Source organism: Lagopus leucura, unplaced genomic scaffold (genome assembly GCF_019238085.1).
Source record: "Lagopus leucura isolate 7727_CA_CO unplaced genomic scaffold, USGS_WTPT01 Super-Scaffold_1, whole genome shotgun sequence".
Lineage (NCBI taxonomy): Eukaryota > Metazoa > Chordata > Aves > Galliformes > Phasianidae > Lagopus > Lagopus leucura.
The window spans coordinates 11,340,871-11,358,901 of NW_024962250.1; the positions used below are offsets into that span (position 1 = coordinate 11,340,871).

The 18,031-nt window shown below is 43.4% G+C and overlaps 1 protein-coding gene across 3 annotated transcripts in view; it reads left to right on the top strand.

The window, feature by feature from the left end:
• The window catches only part of ACTN1 (actinin alpha 1), an 80,497-nt gene that overhangs the window by 50,188 nt on the left and 12,278 nt on the right, over positions 1-18,031 (top strand). For all 3 annotated transcript variants that reach the window (XM_042872170.1, XM_042872153.1, XM_042872160.1), the window contains exons 7-14: positions 3,591-3,672; positions 5,288-5,373; positions 11,874-11,966; positions 13,042-13,272; positions 13,803-13,950; positions 14,505-14,655; positions 16,990-17,098; positions 17,566-17,706. In XM_042872170.1, coding sequence (XP_042728104.1) covers positions 3,591-3,672; positions 5,288-5,373; positions 11,874-11,966; positions 13,042-13,272; positions 13,803-13,950; positions 14,505-14,655; positions 16,990-17,098; positions 17,566-17,706 — 1,041 coding nt within the window. The remainder of the gene's footprint in view (positions 1-3,590; positions 3,673-5,287; positions 5,374-11,873; positions 11,967-13,041; positions 13,273-13,802; positions 13,951-14,504; positions 14,656-16,989; positions 17,099-17,565; positions 17,707-18,031) is intronic.

An 18,031-nucleotide genomic window follows, 5' to 3' on the forward strand; every position in this document is an offset into this window, starting at 1 on the left:
GAACTAAGGTCTTCTGCAAACAGCTGGGAAGAACTTAGCTCAGAGCCTAGCCTTTAGCTCTGATTGCAGTTGGCTGGTGGCTCAAACTCCCCCATGTACTGCAGTCCATCTAGAAATGTGGACTATGTATTGCTGCTGGATGAATTTCTTACAGGTGTTTCTGAAGACATGAATTATACTAGCAGGATTTTTTTCCCAATGTCTTCAGCTCTGGCAGATATAAGAAGTGCTGACACTCTCTTGATTTTCCTCCATCTCCTTTCCTGAATGCTAGTTAATAGAAGACTTTTTTTTTATCACACTGCAATAATTGCCATGGCAACCTTGTGTGCTGAGGGGACTTGGGACTAGCTGGAGGAAGAGAAATGACTCCTCGTATGAGTTAGGGTTGTGCTCAAAGAGGAGGAGCTGTGGTTGTCTTTAGTCAGCAAAAGCAGTGAACGTGCCAGGTAGGCATTTTGTTCAGAGTAAGGTTGTAGTCTGCCACAGTTAAAACAACATAATTCTTATATGGAAAACTATATATTTCCAGGTTGTTGGTGGATCAAGCGACAGCCTCCAAGTTACTGCTCCTCTTCATGTCTCCTTGACTCTATTTCTGTGTTCATGTAGGCAGCCTGGGAACTGAGGCACCTCTGGAGAACCCCATCTTAGTCAGTGCTTGAGCTGTGAAAGGAATAGGGATGAGTGATTCTGTTTTGTTTTTATTTTTTTTGCTCTGCTTCCTTTGGGTCACTAAATGGTGCCTGCAGCTCTAGTGCTGGAGTGCTGCTGTACAACGCCTAGACTGCTATAGTCTTCACTTGTCTTTCCCTCTTTGCAGGGAGTCGACTGAAAGGTGGAATTTGAAATAATGAATAGCTGGTGTACAGTGGTGTGGAATTGAAAGTAGTGGTGTACAGAGGAATTCCCTGGGCTCAAGACCCTGTTTTAGGCTTGGGCAGGCCGCAGGGAAACCTGTGTTTTGCAGCAAAGAACATCACTTCTGTGATGAGCAGCTCCACAGTCCATGCGGGGGAAGTTATTCCCAGAGGTAACAGGACTGTGCTCAGGCTTAGATCTCTGCTCATCTGTGAGCAAGTCTTGGCCTTAGGTAGCTTGCTTTCAGTAGTATTATCTTTAGCTTAATTTCTCGAGAGACTGTGTGATCACACATCTCTCTTACATATGAAATAGAAGTCAGCTGGCATCATCTTGGTGAGTCTTCAGTTTCCCACACATTAAGACTTCCAGCCCTTCCTCTAGGAATGCCCAAGACCAGTAAGTTTTCCCATCAGGAAACCTCTCCCAATTTTTAGCTTACAATTTCTTTTTAACCTTTGGCAACATTGCTTCTGATGTTGTTTCTTGCAGACTGATAGGAAAGCTATCTGCAGTGAGTTTACCCCTCCCTTTCCTCTAGGAGAGGCTGACCGCTTCTCAGGCAGCTTGCACAGATGGGGCTGTGCTAAGGAGTATGGGTTAGTAATACTAGGCACCCTCTCAGGGGGGTTAGTAATGTTGTGGACTCATGGTTGGCATGGGTTGAAATTAAACATGTGGTGATGACATTGCTACAGAAGCAGAAAATGGCACATGGACTGTGAGAACTTTTCACTTGAGTGAAAAAAAGGCAGTTATGTTTCCTTCCTCTAAGGCTAGATGGAGTTAAGGGCTTGTCTATATGTACTAAGCAAGGTATGTTATATTCCAGTTAGTCTCAACTCCTTAGGTAAGGGGTTTGGTTATTCTTTGGATTCTTAGTGGTTTCTCCACAGCATGTGCAGAAGACAAGTATGCTGGTGTTGAACTGGTGCCAATGTACGTAATTCCATTGCACGGAGTGGTTTCTTATGGCTGGAGGATATGTAAAATCTGCTACGCCACTAAGGTTTGAAAAGGTGGATTTAGATATATCTGATGAAGTCACTACTGAAAGGATACTATGTAGAGATCAAATTCTCTGTGGTGCTGAGAAATGATGGCTTTTACCATGTATGACAGCTGCTGGTCTCATCACAGTGTGCAACATTTTCTCACTTAATATTGGCTTGTCCCAGTGGACTAAGTGTGAATCAGTGGTTGTGTTTGTTTGGATGGCCTCTGCCTGTGGTTTCCTTTGGTAGGTGAAACATTGCTGTCTCCTAGAGACATTCATCCAAATGAACATGAATAGTTCTGGGATGCCAAGCTGAAGCATGCATTAATTCCTGGGGATCTGCTGCAACAAACTGCTTTTCAAAAGGGCTTGACTTCCTAGTTTCAAGCAGCTGTAATCCAAGGGCTACCGAGTGACTATTGCCTTAAAGAAATCTTCCTGCATGCCCACACTCTGTCTGCCCAGGCCTGCCTAACTTCATGTTTCATGCTGCCTGGTTCAAATCGTTTCCTATTGACTGAAATTCAGGCACAGCTGAATTTTCCAAGTCAGTGCTAACTGAAGGCACATACTCTCAAATAGAAAAGAAACAGAATGCATATGCTGGTTTAGAAAGAAGGTTCATATAAGAAGATTATACTTTTTATTTTCTAATTTTTAAGGCAGGACTCATTTTGTGTGTCACAGTTGACAATATGGAGAGAGACATTCCATCCTTCCTCCCTCCTGAAATCCTCTTAGCGAACATGGTGACTAAATGCAAGCAGTTTGGGAACAGCTACTTTCCAGCAGGAGCCACTTCTCTCAACAGTAGAAATGAGAAATGAAATGTCCTTTGTCATCCGTGGAATTTCAGAAAGACTATAGGAGTCAGGCTTGTGCAAGGGTCTCATACTAGTTATTAAATGTCTTGTTGCTGATAGTTATGTTTGAATGCTGGGAGCAATTTGCAGAGGTCTTTCATTTCCAGTGACATCTGCATTTCACATTCTCTTGTTCAGCTCTCTAAAATCCACTTACCTTTGTCATATGACTCATGTCACACTCAACTTTGTTTAGAATTTGATTACTGTGTATTGATGTCTGTATCTGAAGTGCATTCTGCCACAGCAGAAAGTTTATATATAGAAAAATAGAAACACACAAGGGAAATGGCAAGTCCTGTGCAGTGCATAGGGAGAAGACTAATACGCAGACAAAATGGGTACTTTTGTATTTATTTTGTAGAGATCTGTTAAAACATTTTTCTTCCTCCCACTCAACTGGTGTTCAACAAACTGTGCACTAGCTAAGGACAGCACACATTGCAGATGTTGTTACTATTTTAGTATTGCTTAGATGTTCTAGCAGATACGCTGCTCTGCAGTTCTTTAAAATGGGAGACGAAAACCTAATCTAAGCATGATATCTAAATGTGTGATATGGCCATTTACTGTCTGTGTGATGTGAAGCTAATGTAACTTTAAACTAGGTTCAAGACGAAGTGTATTATTCTTTCTCATTGCGAGTGCAAAGACTCTATGTTATTATCATATCATGAATCTCCAGGCTCTGCTTTCCAAAGAAAGCTAATTATTTCATCCTGCTACATGAGGAGACGTAATTTTGTCTGGACAGCTGAGTTACCTGAACTAAATCAAGCACAATTGCTCTGTCTTGAGAGAAGTGTTATGAGTTGAGAGAACCTTGTTATGAGTTGGTGCTGATTCTGTGGCTCTGTTTTTATTCTCAGGATGATCCTCTCACTAATCTAAACACAGCCTTTGATGTAGCTGAAAAATATCTGGATATCCCCAAGATGCTGGATGCAGAAGGTAAAGTACATGCAGTGGGTGTTAACTTGCTTTTTCTCAGGGAATTTCCCATTTATTTTAGGTAGATTTGTATTGCACAAGAATTCCGTAGCCTGAGTGCTCCTTCCATCATTACTTACTAAATGTATGGGAAAAAAGTTACAATGGATTAATCATATGTTCTGCTTCCCTCTTCCTTCTATGCCCCTCAGTTGTCTCAGTTTGGTACCTTTGGAGATTTTAACCTGGGGATGATTCATTAGGAAGAGATGAGTAACAACTGGCTGTGTCCACAGCTGACTAAAGTGTTTCCTTTCAAGAATCAGAAATAATACAGAGATAATGTATGGTGTAGGACTGTGTTCCTTTTGCCTCCAGAATTTTTTCCTTTCTGAGCTATTTCTGACACTGCTGTTGACTTTTCTTTTGGGAGTGTAATACAAGTTTTATAAACTATTTCTTGACTACTTGAATGTGTTGAGCCTGAAGATCCCTCACTAACTGGGACCATGGGAGAAATCCATGTTTTTCAGAGGTGCTTTTGCTACTGACTGTGACAGCTTCCCGGAGACCACTCGGGACAGCAAGTATTACTTCTCTGAGCCTTGTTAGGACTGACTTGGCAATAGACTGTAAAGACTGTAATTCTGAAGTGTAAACAACAGCCTAAAATAATTCACTGGTTTGGGGGCTGTTCACCTGAAGCCATCTAATTTCAATGTTAGAAGCTTTATTTCAGGCTTGATTTGGGCAGTAGAAGCAATTAAAGGATTTTTTTTTTTAAAGGAGAGAGAGGAACAAAAGAGAAAGATGGGATAAGGATGACTGAACCCAGTCAACGTGTATTTCAGTAATCAGGATGTTCATATTCTTAGGCAGTGTTTTCCATCCCCAAGAATGAATTGCTTTCCCTATTCTCATTATGTTGAGATCACAAAAGATCATGAGGTTTCTGGAGTAGATTGGAGCATTTCCTGCTATTCTGTAGGATTAAAACCACCCTCAAAATAAGTGTATCTAGCTTCAGATCTCAGCAAATCTAACAGTGATGATGAAGGTCACTTACGAGAGCTCTAATTGCTCTTTCTTGATCAGTCTCCTCACTCACAGACTGGGGTTAATACACATTCCTCTACGCAATTAATTCTGATCTCTGGAGGTGTTGAGTTTCTCCTGGAACTAATGGAAGGGCATTTTGAAATTCAAATCATCATTGTGTTGAAATGCAGGATGAGGGCACTGAATGGAAGAGAGAAAGGATCTTTCCTGAAGAACTTCATGAAGGAATTGCAGTATGATACATCTATAAAAACCCATGCCAACTCGTTGCTAGTTTGGATTGATTCAACCAAACATTTGCAGTAATATTCTCAGGACAGGGATGTGCTCTGATTTGAGACATGCTGACATATGACTGCATTAACTTGGCCAGACACCAGAAGCAATTACTTCTTGAGGGTGGGGTGATCCTGACTTCTGAGAGAGACATATCTTCTGGGGAAGGCTGGGAATCTCTCAAGAGTTGCTATGACAAGCATATACTCCACCAGGCCTCCTGGACAGTCGTGGTTCTCCCCTTCCTTTACATTCCTCCCATCAGTTGATTATGCTCTTAACGTGAGGTTTTTTTTGACAGACATTGTTGGAACTGCCCGTCCTGACGAGAAAGCCATCATGACCTATGTTTCTAGCTTCTACCACGCCTTCTCAGGAGCCCAGAAGGTATCGCAGGATCCCAAGCTCCCTCCACAGAGCACACCTGGTGCCGTTGCTAATGTCCAAACCTTTTTTTCTTTCTCTCTTTCCTCTCTAGCTACGGGCATCTTTATTATGTTTTTGGTAGAGTTGGCTATTGGTTCAAAGTGGTGCCCCAGACACAATACATGGAGCAACCAGGCAGTCCCACTTTCCTATAGTCAGTGTTCCTGTTCCAGTGGCACTTACATATGCCAGTGCCTTGGCATGCACAGAGAGCCCAATAAAGCAGGGAGCTCTACCTTCTCCATTTGCCTTCCAAACTACTGCCCTGATGACTAAGGAGCTGCAGCCCCTGTTCCTGGGAAATCTGAGCTAGGATGTTTGATTTCATAAATGGGGACTGTAGATTGCTCTGCTGAGCAGGACGCTGCAAGCTGACCCCACTGGCAATAAATGCTAATATCTATTCACTTTTTTTTGTTTTATTTTAAAATATGGGGACACAAAACTTAGTGTTTTTATGTAGGGTTCAGTGAATATCCAAAACTGTCTTTTACATTATATGCACTGCAGGTTCCCACACCCTAGCTTCAAGGTCTGAACCTGCTGCTATCTCGAGTTGTACCACAAATTGAGTCCCAGTTCACCTGGGTCTCACAGAATATGTCTAATGAGTACTTCTGTGGTGATTGGCGAAGAGAGCACTGTTTATCATGACTGAGATGCCTGGTTTTGTTCATTTAATTCCTTTTAATCTTTCCTCACCCACCATGCTGGAAATCGGGCAGTTGAGTCTTTCCTGGTTTTGGCTTAGCCATTTTCCTGTTGGTAACTAGTCACTTAAGGAACAAATTTTGCAGGTGAGACCTTGTAAACATCTCTCACCAAAACCGAGCAGCTGTCCTTACTTCAGTGTTGTAGGTGCACGTGGAAGCAGAGCAGACATTGTGTAGGAATTGCACTGCGTAGGAAGGCTCTGATCTCTACAGCTCCCCGCTGTGCAGAAAGGCCTTGGGCATGGATGCTGAAACCTTCCAGCAGCCTTTTTATATCCTCGGACCACAGCTGTGAATGTGCAGAGCGTGGATCCTCACTCAGGACTCTCCTGGACTCAGGGGAAGGGAGCAGGGGTGCCGCTTCGAGCCACAAGCCAACGCTGCTAGCCACCTTCTGATCCGAACTCCCAGCTCTCCGCATGGAAATCTGTTTGGCCTGTCCTGCAATGCATGATGGGAAGTTTTCTCCCCCTCTCTCACGCCACCCATGACTATTTTGTTTTATTCTATGTGCTGCTTCTTACTTTATCCTTTCAACCTCTTTTCCTTCTCTGCACAGATATTATAGGCACGCTAAGGCCGGATGAGAAGGCCATAATGACCTATGTTTCATGTTACTACCACGCCTTCTCAGGGGCACAGAAGGTGAGACTTTACTGCTAACAACCCCTCCCCATCCCTGCCATGCCCACTGATTCTCTCCACCAAAGATAGCTCCAGCCCCTCTGCCTGGCACAGCTCAGCAGTCTCAGCTGTGCCCCATCCAGCCTTGCATTTGGATGCGTGAGCTCCAGCCTTTCTGGAGAAGTGGGTTAGATATCCTTTCAAACACATTTGAGCAGCTCCTTCGCTTCAGTTGTCATACTCAGTGGTGGAGAATGCATTTTGATGAAGTTGGCATAGAAAGAAGAATGTCTGCCCTGACAGTCAATATATCATGTTAGTGACTATTGGGCCTCACCCTGGCCAGGTGATTCATCTCCAGAAGTACCATAAGCAGATCAGCCTGGCCCGGCACATTGCAGCCTGGTCCCTTTGTGCTGCCTGCCTTCTGTTCATACTCAGCCCCCAGTAGCTCAGGTCTCTTTTCCTAGATTGTATCATATCAACTGATCACTTAGCAGTAGCGTCTTTTGTAGCACTTTTGTGCTCCAGCCATGAAGTCCATTCTTACCAGGCCTTGAGCTAAGGTATCTAAGTACCTTCACTTCTCAATTTCTTTTTAATTTGTGGTCATTTTTTCCCAAACTACCTGTATATTTTATTTCTTTCCCCTGCTTTTCCCATTTCCATAGCTTCAGTCATGCTTCCTCTGCTTCTTTGTTACTCCAGTCTCTTTGTTTGGCACTGGGACATTTGTCCTCAGAGGAACCAATCAGTCACTCACAGTCACATTCTTTGGATGAATTTCCTTCAAAACATCTATTTCCCTGAAGTCCTTCAAATGGAAGAAAAAGTTCCCGCCTTTCTTCCCAAGCCACAGCCTGACGGGGCTGCAGCCTTTCTGCAAGATCACCAACTTCAGATTGTGAGCTTTGAAACAATAAAATCCAAAGTTCAAGACCAGATCCTTCTCATTTTAAAAAGGATGTAAAATCTCCTTATTTCCATAACTTCTTTCTCTCACCAGGTCTTTCCTACCTGAGGCACAGTCTATGTGCTGCCCAGCTTGAGGGCAGAAAGCTTGACTCCAGAAAGACTTCGTCTCTTTTGTACAACATGATGCTAATGGTTCACTGTTGATGTAGATACCATGTTCATGTTTGCTTTCAGAGGGCAAACAGGCAGTAGATTACAGGGAGCAGCTCTTCAGGTCAAGCTTTTTGTTCCCTGCCTTGTTTTGTCTATATTAATGATGCTGTCTGCTTTCCAATGAATTGGAAGTAGATCCCACAGCAGTGCAGTACGTTTGCCCACTTGGCATGATTTATATAGACATGAATTTTCCACTGGGATACTGCTTTGTAAATAGTTCAAAACCTTTAACACCAGGCTTCAAGCTCCATCCATCTGATACTTGCCTCTGAAAATTGTATCCTCAGAACTCATGCTGTGGTGGTGAGGCCTGCTGTTTGCCAGGTGTCCCTTAGGGACTCCTCCATGCTTAACCCAAAGAACTCCTGATTAAAGAAAGAGCAAATCACAAATGCGAGGGGGGTAGTGGCCTCCTGCAGAAGTGGCCACATCCCTCTTCAATCCACTTCTCTTCTATCTGTGCCCATTCTGCCCTTTAGAAACCTGCTTAGCAGGTCCCATGTTCTCTTCAGCAGTTCAGATGGACGCCAGGTCTGCTGGGATAACTGAAAGCAATCTTCTGCTGCTTCAGGACCTGAACCAAGTAGACAGGGCAAAAACTAGTGGTGGAATTTCTTAAAACCCAAGTGGTGTAACTTGTTTATATGGAAAATTATAGATCTAATCATTAATTAAACTTTTAGTAAGCCTGATGGTCCAGCACCTCAGCAGTGACCTGGCAGGAGGAGCACATCTCCTTTTTGAAGCTCTCCAGCCATACATTAGCCAGCTGCCAAGTGATAGATTCAAATCCCAGGGCAAATGCAGAGTGATGACTGAGTGCAAGCCCCAGCCCAAAGTGTCTTGTAACATGTTGCTGCCTCGTGCACGGTTAGGTGACTGACTGTAATATCACTCCATTTTTCATTCAGATTTTTCATTACTGCCACCAGTCCTGAAGGGGAAGTCCCATGAGCCGCTTTCTGCTTCTTTCACTCTCTTGTACCGAGCCTTTGAAGGTACAGGGTCCCCAGCCTGATGTGTGTGTAGATGGCTGCTTTTTCTTTATGCCATTTTGTTATATATATATATATATATATTTGTAGGTATACTTGCTTTGGTTGGTTTGCTTGTTTTCTAACTGCTTCTGACTTTCACACTAAATGCATGATTGTTTCCTATTGGTCAGCTTAATATTTTGTAAACCTGATTTCTGGGGGTGAAAATTTCTAACTAATGTTTTACCATTTTGTGAGAAGGTTGTGTTTGACATACAGTATTCTGGGATGATTCTCCGAGGCCAGAGGGCCGCAGACAGGCATTCTCCCTAGGTAGTTTTCTGTGGGAATGCCTTCCTTTATCATCCTTCTGTAAGAAGAGACCTGGAACCAAGAGCTAGAGACACAATTCCACATCCAACCTAAGCAGTCCAGGTCAGGGTTACAGTAAAGACAAAAAACAGAGAAGTTACTGCTCCTTCTGCTATTCTTTGGCTATTCATATTTCTGTTTGAGCCTACCCAACAGGACATGCATATCTCACAGCAGTGCAGTATCAAGCAGAATGCCGTAGGCTTGCCCTCCAAATGATGTTTGACAGAAAGTAGTATAATGTGTCAGTGCCATGCTGTACCAAAGCAAATCAGATCGCACAAGTCCTTGGTGAATACAGTTATGCAAACTTCAAACCCCAGGGTGGTGCATCTTGACAGTCCTGCCCCATGCCTCCAGAATGTCTGGAGTAGGCAAGAACCACAGAGGAGCTAGTGCTGGTGCAGGAAAGGAAGAAGATTGGCCTCTGTGTGTCAACCATTAGGGTAACACAAATAATGTCGTAATTGCTGACATTCAGAGGGCTTTTGTGTTTGGACAGATGTTCAACACATATATATACACACACAGTCCCAGGCAGCTGGAAGAAATCTATTGTCAGATAGATGTAAATGTGCCTATGCCAAATGGGGTCCCTCCTGCACAGCTGGCTGCTGTTCCAGTGAGCTCCAAGGGTATAAAAAAGAAATGGAGAGTTAAGAGCATACAGAGAGCTCCTCTCCTGGGAAGACTGAGATGAACGTTTGTGATTGCGGTCCCCTGCAGCCACTAGGTGCATCATGGTAGGACTCTAGCCTGGTTTTTTTTTGTCAGATCCCATGCCTGTAACGTTTTCTCTGACTAACAGAAAGTTACCTATTAAAGTACAAACTTTTGGTAAAAACAGATCAAAGTACAAGCTTTCAGAAATACAACCATCATTTACATGTTTTACAGCATTTTTTTGGAATGAAATGGCTTTCTCTTGTACAGTTTGCTCTGATATGTTTCTAGTTAGTTAATATCTGTGTATCTGCTAACTGACTGACTTTAATGAACGGGCAGATCACTGAATATACATTTTTAGAACTTCTTAAGAATGGCTTAGATCATCATATCCCCTGAGATTTCAGCAATCTGTTTGTCACTATATAGCCTGTGACTTTATTGCTGTTGTTGCTGCCTCACATCAGCTGCAAAAATTAGAGCTTTTTTTTTTTTCAAACAGCCTTGAAGATTGAGTAAACAGATAATAAAAGGCCTTTTACAAATAAAAAGAGGTTGAAACTTGCCAGCTATAAGCTCAGCAAAGCTTCTTTTGGCATCACTCCTGCACAGAGTTTTAAGACAGGGCACAATTGACAATTGGCCTGTTATAGTGCTGGCATGTGCTCTCCTCTTCATCTCCATGTGATCTCTGTGGCTCAGTGAGAACTCCTCTGTAGGGGTCCTATAGGTAGCTCTAGCACCTACACAGGCACCAGGGCAATAGCTGTGCTGCAGTAAGAGGGTGCTGAACACTCTCCTGACATCCATCACAGGGCCACATTCTCCGAGGCTTTACAGCATTACATCTGCCAAAATATTGATAAGGGGAGCTGCACAGATCCACAGACAAACACTGTACAAGAATCAGCTTGCTGCATATTGCCCTTGCCAAACACTTGTGGCACTCTGAGGCAGGCTGTTAACCCCTGAGCTAATAGCTGGGATTTTTTCTGAGCATTGCTGTATTCAAAATTCATGTTCTAACATGTCCAGCTCTCTGCAGAGAGACAGGCTTTGGTCCCATAATGTGAAAAAAACAAAACAAAAAACAAAACAAAAAACCCAACAGCTATGTAGTAACAACAGGCTCTTTTTTTTTTCTTGAGATTTACTTTGAGATAGTCAGCAGAAAGACTACCAAGAAAGGGGAAAAAACAATCCTCTTTTCAGCTGAATCATAAGAACTTGAATGGGAGGTGTCATGCAGCAAGATGCTGGAGGACATCATCCTGTTATGGGTGCCAGAAATACAAGGAATGCTGGAAGACATCTTTGCTGAGTTGAATTGAAATTCAAGGATATCTACTACTTTATCTTCAAAGCAAATCTAGAACATTTCCAAAGTCTGATATATGTATTCACCTGATCTAGTGAAAGATGTTCCTGCCGATGGTAGTGGAGTTGGACTAGGTGATTTTTAAAGGTTATTTCCAACCCAAGTCATTTTATGATTCTATGCAGATAGGTATTATGTTCCGTAGGTAAAAGTAAGTCGAGAGACCCATCACGTTGACACCATGCGGTTCCTGGTGTTGCAGCTCTGCGTGTTGGTGAGAGGAGTGGAAATGATGACAGAAACTGTTGTTGTAAAGAGGTAGCTGGGGTCCCTTTGGCAGGAAACAGCAGGGCAGTCTTGCAAGAGCAGCTTCTGAAAAAGCGTAGAAATGTGGCTGTCTCACAACACACAGGGCTGGGATCACATAAGCTCAGAATCTCTGAAGGAATGTACTCTCCTTAGAAGGGGAAAAAAAAGCGTTACAGAAGTTCTGATAACATGCAGAGAGATCAGGACAGATGTGTTGAAGTACAGACAGGCTGCAAGAGCCAAGATCAGGAGACTTTACCCGCAGGTACGTAGCAGGAAGCTAAGCAGCAAGCTTTGGTTTATAACTTTTTCACATTTTTCCCCTTCTCCTGTTTTTCTTCTCTTTGGCAGGCGGAGACAGCAGCAAATCGTATTTGCAAGGTGCTGGCAGTCAACCAAGAGAATGAACAGCTCATGGAAGACTATGAAAAACTGGCCAGTGATGTAGGTGTCTGTGGTGCTGTTGGTTTCTGGGTGGTGTTATGTAGAAAGGAATTGCATTTAATGCTTACAGCTAATCCTGGGCAGTGTTTTCCTAGAATCTTTTTTTTCTTTCCCTTCTAGCTTGAGAAAAATGAAAGAAAAATTGGCTTTTAATTGAAAAATTCCCATGTAGCAGTTTTAAGTTTCTCATCTGTTAGCCACAACAATAATAAACTTTAAGGAAAAATCAAGCTGTTTTGACTTGTCTTGCTCAGGACTGCATATATGTCTAATGATATCTTTCATACAAATTGTATGCCAGCATAGTACAGAAGTCAGGAATTGGATCTAAGGAAGTCAAGAGGTAGATAATTGAGGAAAGAAATATGTGTTTGCTGATAATTGGAAAGAATCTGTGTACAATACAGTCTTAGGCTGCTTTGGTTAATGGAGAAGGCTGACAAACTGACATCAGTGAAACTCCAGAAGTGACCAAATGTGGTCTGGAATATGTGGAAGATAAGTGTGGAGGGAAAGATGGAAAACATAGGTCAAACATAGCCCACAAACCTTTTTTCAGTCTGGTTTAAAAGTGTAGGACACTCCTTCACTCACGCTATGGACTGCTTGTCGCCACCTTGCCAGCTCCACAACTCAAAGGGCAATGCTGACTTCTAAGCAGCTGGAGAGAGAAAAGCATAACTAGAGGGAGCAACTTGCTTTCTCCTTTCAGATACCTCTGGAGCTAGTATGTCTTCCAGCATCCTCTAGTTGTGCAACAGCCCAGCAAAATTCTCAGGCTTTAGTGCAGTCTAAGGACATTGTTTGGTCCTGATTGTGTGAAAGCTATGACTGAAGCATGTTGTACTGGCAGTGCTGTACAAGCAGTACTACTCATTGTGGTAAGGAATGGGCTGCTTAAAAAGGAAAAAATATGTAATCCCTAAAAGGCTGGCAAGGTTTTCTTTACTGTCTCTGCTGTAGGTAGAATCTTTATGATAGCAAACAAAAGTAAACAGTCCCTAGTAAGATCAGACCAACACCTGTAGTTTTAACACCGTTTCAATTCAAGGCTTCTTGTCATTGCTTTTTTCAGCTGCTGGAGTGGATCCGTCGCACCATCCCCTGGCTGGAGAACCGGGCACCAGAGAACACCATGCAAGCCATGCAGCAGAAACTGGAGGACTTCCGGGACTACCGCCGCCTGCACAAGCCCCCCAAAGTCCAAGAGAAGTGCCAACTTGAGATCAATTTCAACACCTTGCAGACCAAGCTACGGCTCAGCAACAGGCCAGCCTTCATGCCTTCAGAAGGGAAAATGGTTTCTGTGAGTGGGTGTAATTGAGTGTATATACCCAAGCTGTTTCTAAAAAATGAGACTTGTTTATGTCTATTGGTGGGCAGAGCAACGCCCACCTTCAGAGTGAACTATTCTGTAGTAGGAACCCCACAGAATACAGTTCAGTAAGTCCACGATAAGAGAGGTGCAAGAAATCATTGCTCTTCCATCTCTAACCCAGATCTGAGGTACTTCACAAGTTCCACGCCTTTATGAGGAGATGTCTGGGTGCCTCTCATTCTTTCTAATTCAGAAATGGTTGAGTTTTGCTGTATTTCTGTGTGCGGGAATGTTTAGAGAGGTTCTCTCATGCAGACAAGAATATCCTGATTACTGCTAGACCTGCTTATCTTAAGTCTGACACTTTGTCTTCTTGACCTGTCTGCACAACCCTCTGAGATTAAAAGCCCACATCCATTCTCTCCAACCAATTTGAACTGTGTGAATACTGGGAATAATTCTGAAGTACTTCTACCCTAACTTCTCACCTCTACTTCTTCCCATGCTCCTGTCTCTAGGATATAAACAATGCCTGGGGTGGCCTAGAGCAGGCTGAGAAGGGCTATGAGGAGTGGTTGTTGAATGAGATCCGGAGGCTAGAGAGGTTGGATCACCTGGCTGAGAAGTTCCGGCAGAAGGCATCTATTCACGAGTCCTGGACAGATGGTAAATGCCAGCCTACATACTTTCTATTGCCTGACATAGTGCTGTCAGTTATGCAGGGAGGAAGAGATGGATCATATATGGGTTCTTGTATGAGATTTTCCTTTTCAGGGATTCACTTATTACTTTATTAGGAAGAAAATCATGAAAATCACTGTGATCTCTGTTCTGCATCTGCTTTCCCTAGCTGACAGAGTGAGATTCTTGGATAAAATAGAGCTACAAAGGAGAGAAGAGGTTGCTGCAGTTGTCATTTACAGGACCAGCATAGCACAGTTCATGCATAGCAAGATGAGTTCGGTATAAATTGTGACTGCAGAGACTTGAGCTGCTGCGCTGTTTGCATCTCTGCTGATCATGGCAAACTCATTCTCAGTGATTTGAAAGTTATAATTTTGCAATTCTAGGCAGGTATGTGCAAGGGCAAGACTTGGGAAGTGTCTAGAGTGGAGAAGCTGCAAAATGGAGGGCCCCAGGGCTGTCTAGGTGCAAGGAAACTGGCTTTGGGAGCATTGGGTCCAGTCCTTCATTCTCCTGTTCTTTGGCTCCCTCCCCAGGTAAGGAAGCGATGCTGCAGCAGAAGGATTATGAAACTGCTACCCTCTCGGAGATAAAGGCACTGCTGAAGAAACACGAGGCCTTTGAGAGCGACCTGGCCGCACACCAAGACCGCGTGGAACAGATTGCTGCTATTGCACAAGAGCTGAAGTACGGCACCCCAGCATACATCTGATCCTTGGGGCCAGAGAGGCCTGATCAACTTTGCCCTCTGGACAGCCATGAAATCATTCCCACACAAAAATGTTGGGAAGCCCAAGTGTTTCCAAACTGTATCTAGGATACTTCTCTTCAGTATCCAGACACACCAGAAAAGCAGGCCAGGAAACGGTTGAGTTGTGGGTGCTGATGAGGGGGAGGCAGAATTACATTCTCAAGCCAAGTTTCCACTCTCTTCCAGCTTGTTATGCTGCTGTGAACCTTTTCCTAAAGAGGAAACCTGTCTCTGGCCCCTGCTAGGTTTCAGAGTTGAAGCAGTGTTTGGCTTTTCCAGGAACAGAAGGAAATAGCAGAGGATAGCATACACTTCAGAGATTCCCATTGATTCTGCTTTATCAAAAACAGTGAAGAAAAAAACCCAGTTGTTTCAGCCCATCATGGCCTCTGTTGCCACTGCAGGCATTTTGCTCCGAGAATAATGCGCCATGTGCATCCAGTTAGCACTTGCACCAGGGGCTCTTTCCAGCAACTCAGTTCCCTTTGTGCTTCCCCCTGGTTTAGAAACATTCACCTCTCCACACCTTTTTCTGGAGTGAGGAGCGATCAGTCACCAGGATAAATGGTGTCTCATCAGAGTGGGAAATTGATTGCTAGGGGGAGCACAGGGAAAGATTTTTAAGCCCTGCATATTTCTTGGCAAAAACAGTCTGAGCGGTTTGGCTTTCTCTTTGTTTCCTATAATTAAAAATACTTCCGCATCATATCAGCTCATCTCAAGTTAGACATTGTCTGGATTAGACCAGCTCCCTTGGGCTGAATGACTTTTTTCTCTAAAAAATCGGGATTATTGGATCAAGATCGTTATCTCCTTTACCAGCAAAGATTTAAGAAGTGTTCCCTTTGCCACTGGAGGATTGACCTTGAAACAGGAGGAGAGTTCAAGGCAATCCTCCATGTCAGTAAGATTAAAACTGAGGCTAGTTAGTCAGCAAGCATTAGCTGACCTGTCACTTCCAAAGCAAATGCTACGTGCCAGACAAAACAGCTGCAACTCTTAATAGCGACAGGGAAGGATGCATCCTAAATTGAGGAAGAGGTAATTTCTTCCGAAGTGTGAGAACAGAATGCTCTACCATCCTTCCGAAAGCCATCTCCCACATTAGCAAAGGCATTGTGCCTTCAAATAACATGGCTGAGCACAGATGCACTACCAGGGAGGTCAAGAAGCTCTGTGACTATTCATACCAGGCATGTGGGGGGGGGGCACGGGCACATTTGACTCCCCAGCACAAGATCTGAGTGCATTATAGGCAAGACTCAGGAGCAGTTATTTCAGCTGCAGTGCTTGCTGTACAGCAAAGTAGATCAAGGAACTGATCTGGATTAAAAACGCAGCAAAGAAAATGTTATTTTTAGCCCAAGGCCGTTTTATGACTAGCTTTCCGCAAGACTCTACCAACAGTTGTGCCCACACACCTCAGGAGGGGCAGTACAATCATGGGAAGAAATGAAGTAGGAGGAAACTGTTGAAACCTGTATTACTGCTTAAGAGAAATGCTCGTCATATTGCCCAGGGTCGTTTGGTAGCTCTGCAAGTTATTCCACCTTCCCTTTCATGAGTGACACTTCACAGTTTTCAGGGCTTGTCTCCTTCTGCCTACAAGCTTCTTCCTCTTTGATCATGTGCAGAACCAAGAGCAATATGCAGTGCAAAACCACAAGCTTTGGCCTACCCCTACCCTCCATTTTCCAGCCATGCTCTTAACAGCCCTTATTCCAGGAATGCCAGGCTATAGACATTGTAGCCAAGTACCATCTGGCATATAGGAGAGAAATTTGCATTGTAATTCAGGAATTGTCCTAAATAAACAAATTGTTGCTGAAGATTGCCACCTTTCCTCTTAAAATAATCTTACGTGGCTTCTTTGCATTTGCAATGAAATCATTATTGCCCTTTCTCCTGATGTATATACATGCAGATAGCTAGCCTATGTGATGTTCTTAAGCAGAATACAGAAGCATACTACTGCTTTTAATCTGCTTATTCCCAGCCCAAGTAAAGACTCTACTCCCTTCCCCCAGTGCCAAGTAGTTCCTGTGAGGTAGCCAAGAGTGTGGTTATTGTTCTTCCTGTTCTGTGTTGTGTGGTATGCCATTGTCTCCAAAGATAGACACTACTGTATTCTTGGCATACTTCATTTGCAGAGACCACAAACCTTCAGTTTGCATCTATTCTTAAAACTGATAAAGACTACTTCTAATGTATTTATCATTCTTCTAAAGGCCTTTATTTGGTATTTTGTTCTTTTACTCCACCCCTCATAGTGAGCTGGACTATTACGATTCTCCAAGTGTCAATGCCAGGTGCCAGAAGATCTGTGATCAGTGGGATAATCTGGGTGCCCTAACCCAGAAACGTAGAGAAGCTTTAGAGGTGAGTCATACCTCCAAAACAACCTTTGGGATTACATGAGTAGGTCATTTGTGGGAAACAAGCTACAGTGTGCATGAATGTCCTATTTCAGCCCTTTTGTCCACTTCCAGAAATCCCAGACTGTAGCCCAGAGCTGTGTGTCAGTATATTTAACCTCCTTCTCTGTTTCCAGCCCAGTTACAGTACTATTCATTTGCTTAGGTTATTGATTTGTTTCTAGTCTTCTGTGTTTGTAATTTTATTCTGCTTGAAAAGACTCGTTTTGTTTCGGAGGACCTCATACTTTTTCCTCAGAGGGAGGAAAAAATCCATCCTATGTGTAATGACTTAACAGAGACTTTTGCTGTAGTGCCTTCCTGAGAGTACCAAGGACATCTGAAGGGAAGGAGCAACTCGAAGAACCCACGTATCTGTGTGATTTTTATTCTCTAACCGTCTTCCCTGATTTTCTTTCTGTGCATGCTTAGAGGACAGAGAAGCTACTGGAAACAATTGACCAGTTGTACCTGGAATATGCCAAACGAGCTGCCCCCTTCAATAACTGGATGGAAGGGGCCATGGAGGACCTCCAGGACACGTTCATTGTTCACACCATTGAGGAGATCCAGGTACAGAGCAATCATTTGCACAAGCTGTTCTGTCAGAGGTCTCCAGAATTCCTAATGGTGATGGATTTTTAGGCCATGTTTTGATACTGCTGCTCTAGTGAATGAGCCATGGCACAGGCAATGAAAAGGATCATTCTTTTCTTTGATTATTTCCAAAAACCTGTATCTGAACAGATATGAGTCAAGTTCACATTATCCTAGCTGAGTACAGAGAACCGAAAGTGGATTTTTCATTCTGACTCCAGTCTTATAAATGAGAGCAGGAAAGCTGAGAGAATTTTTTAGTGTCTTGCATTTGTTAGGGTTTTTTGGGTTGTTTTTTTTT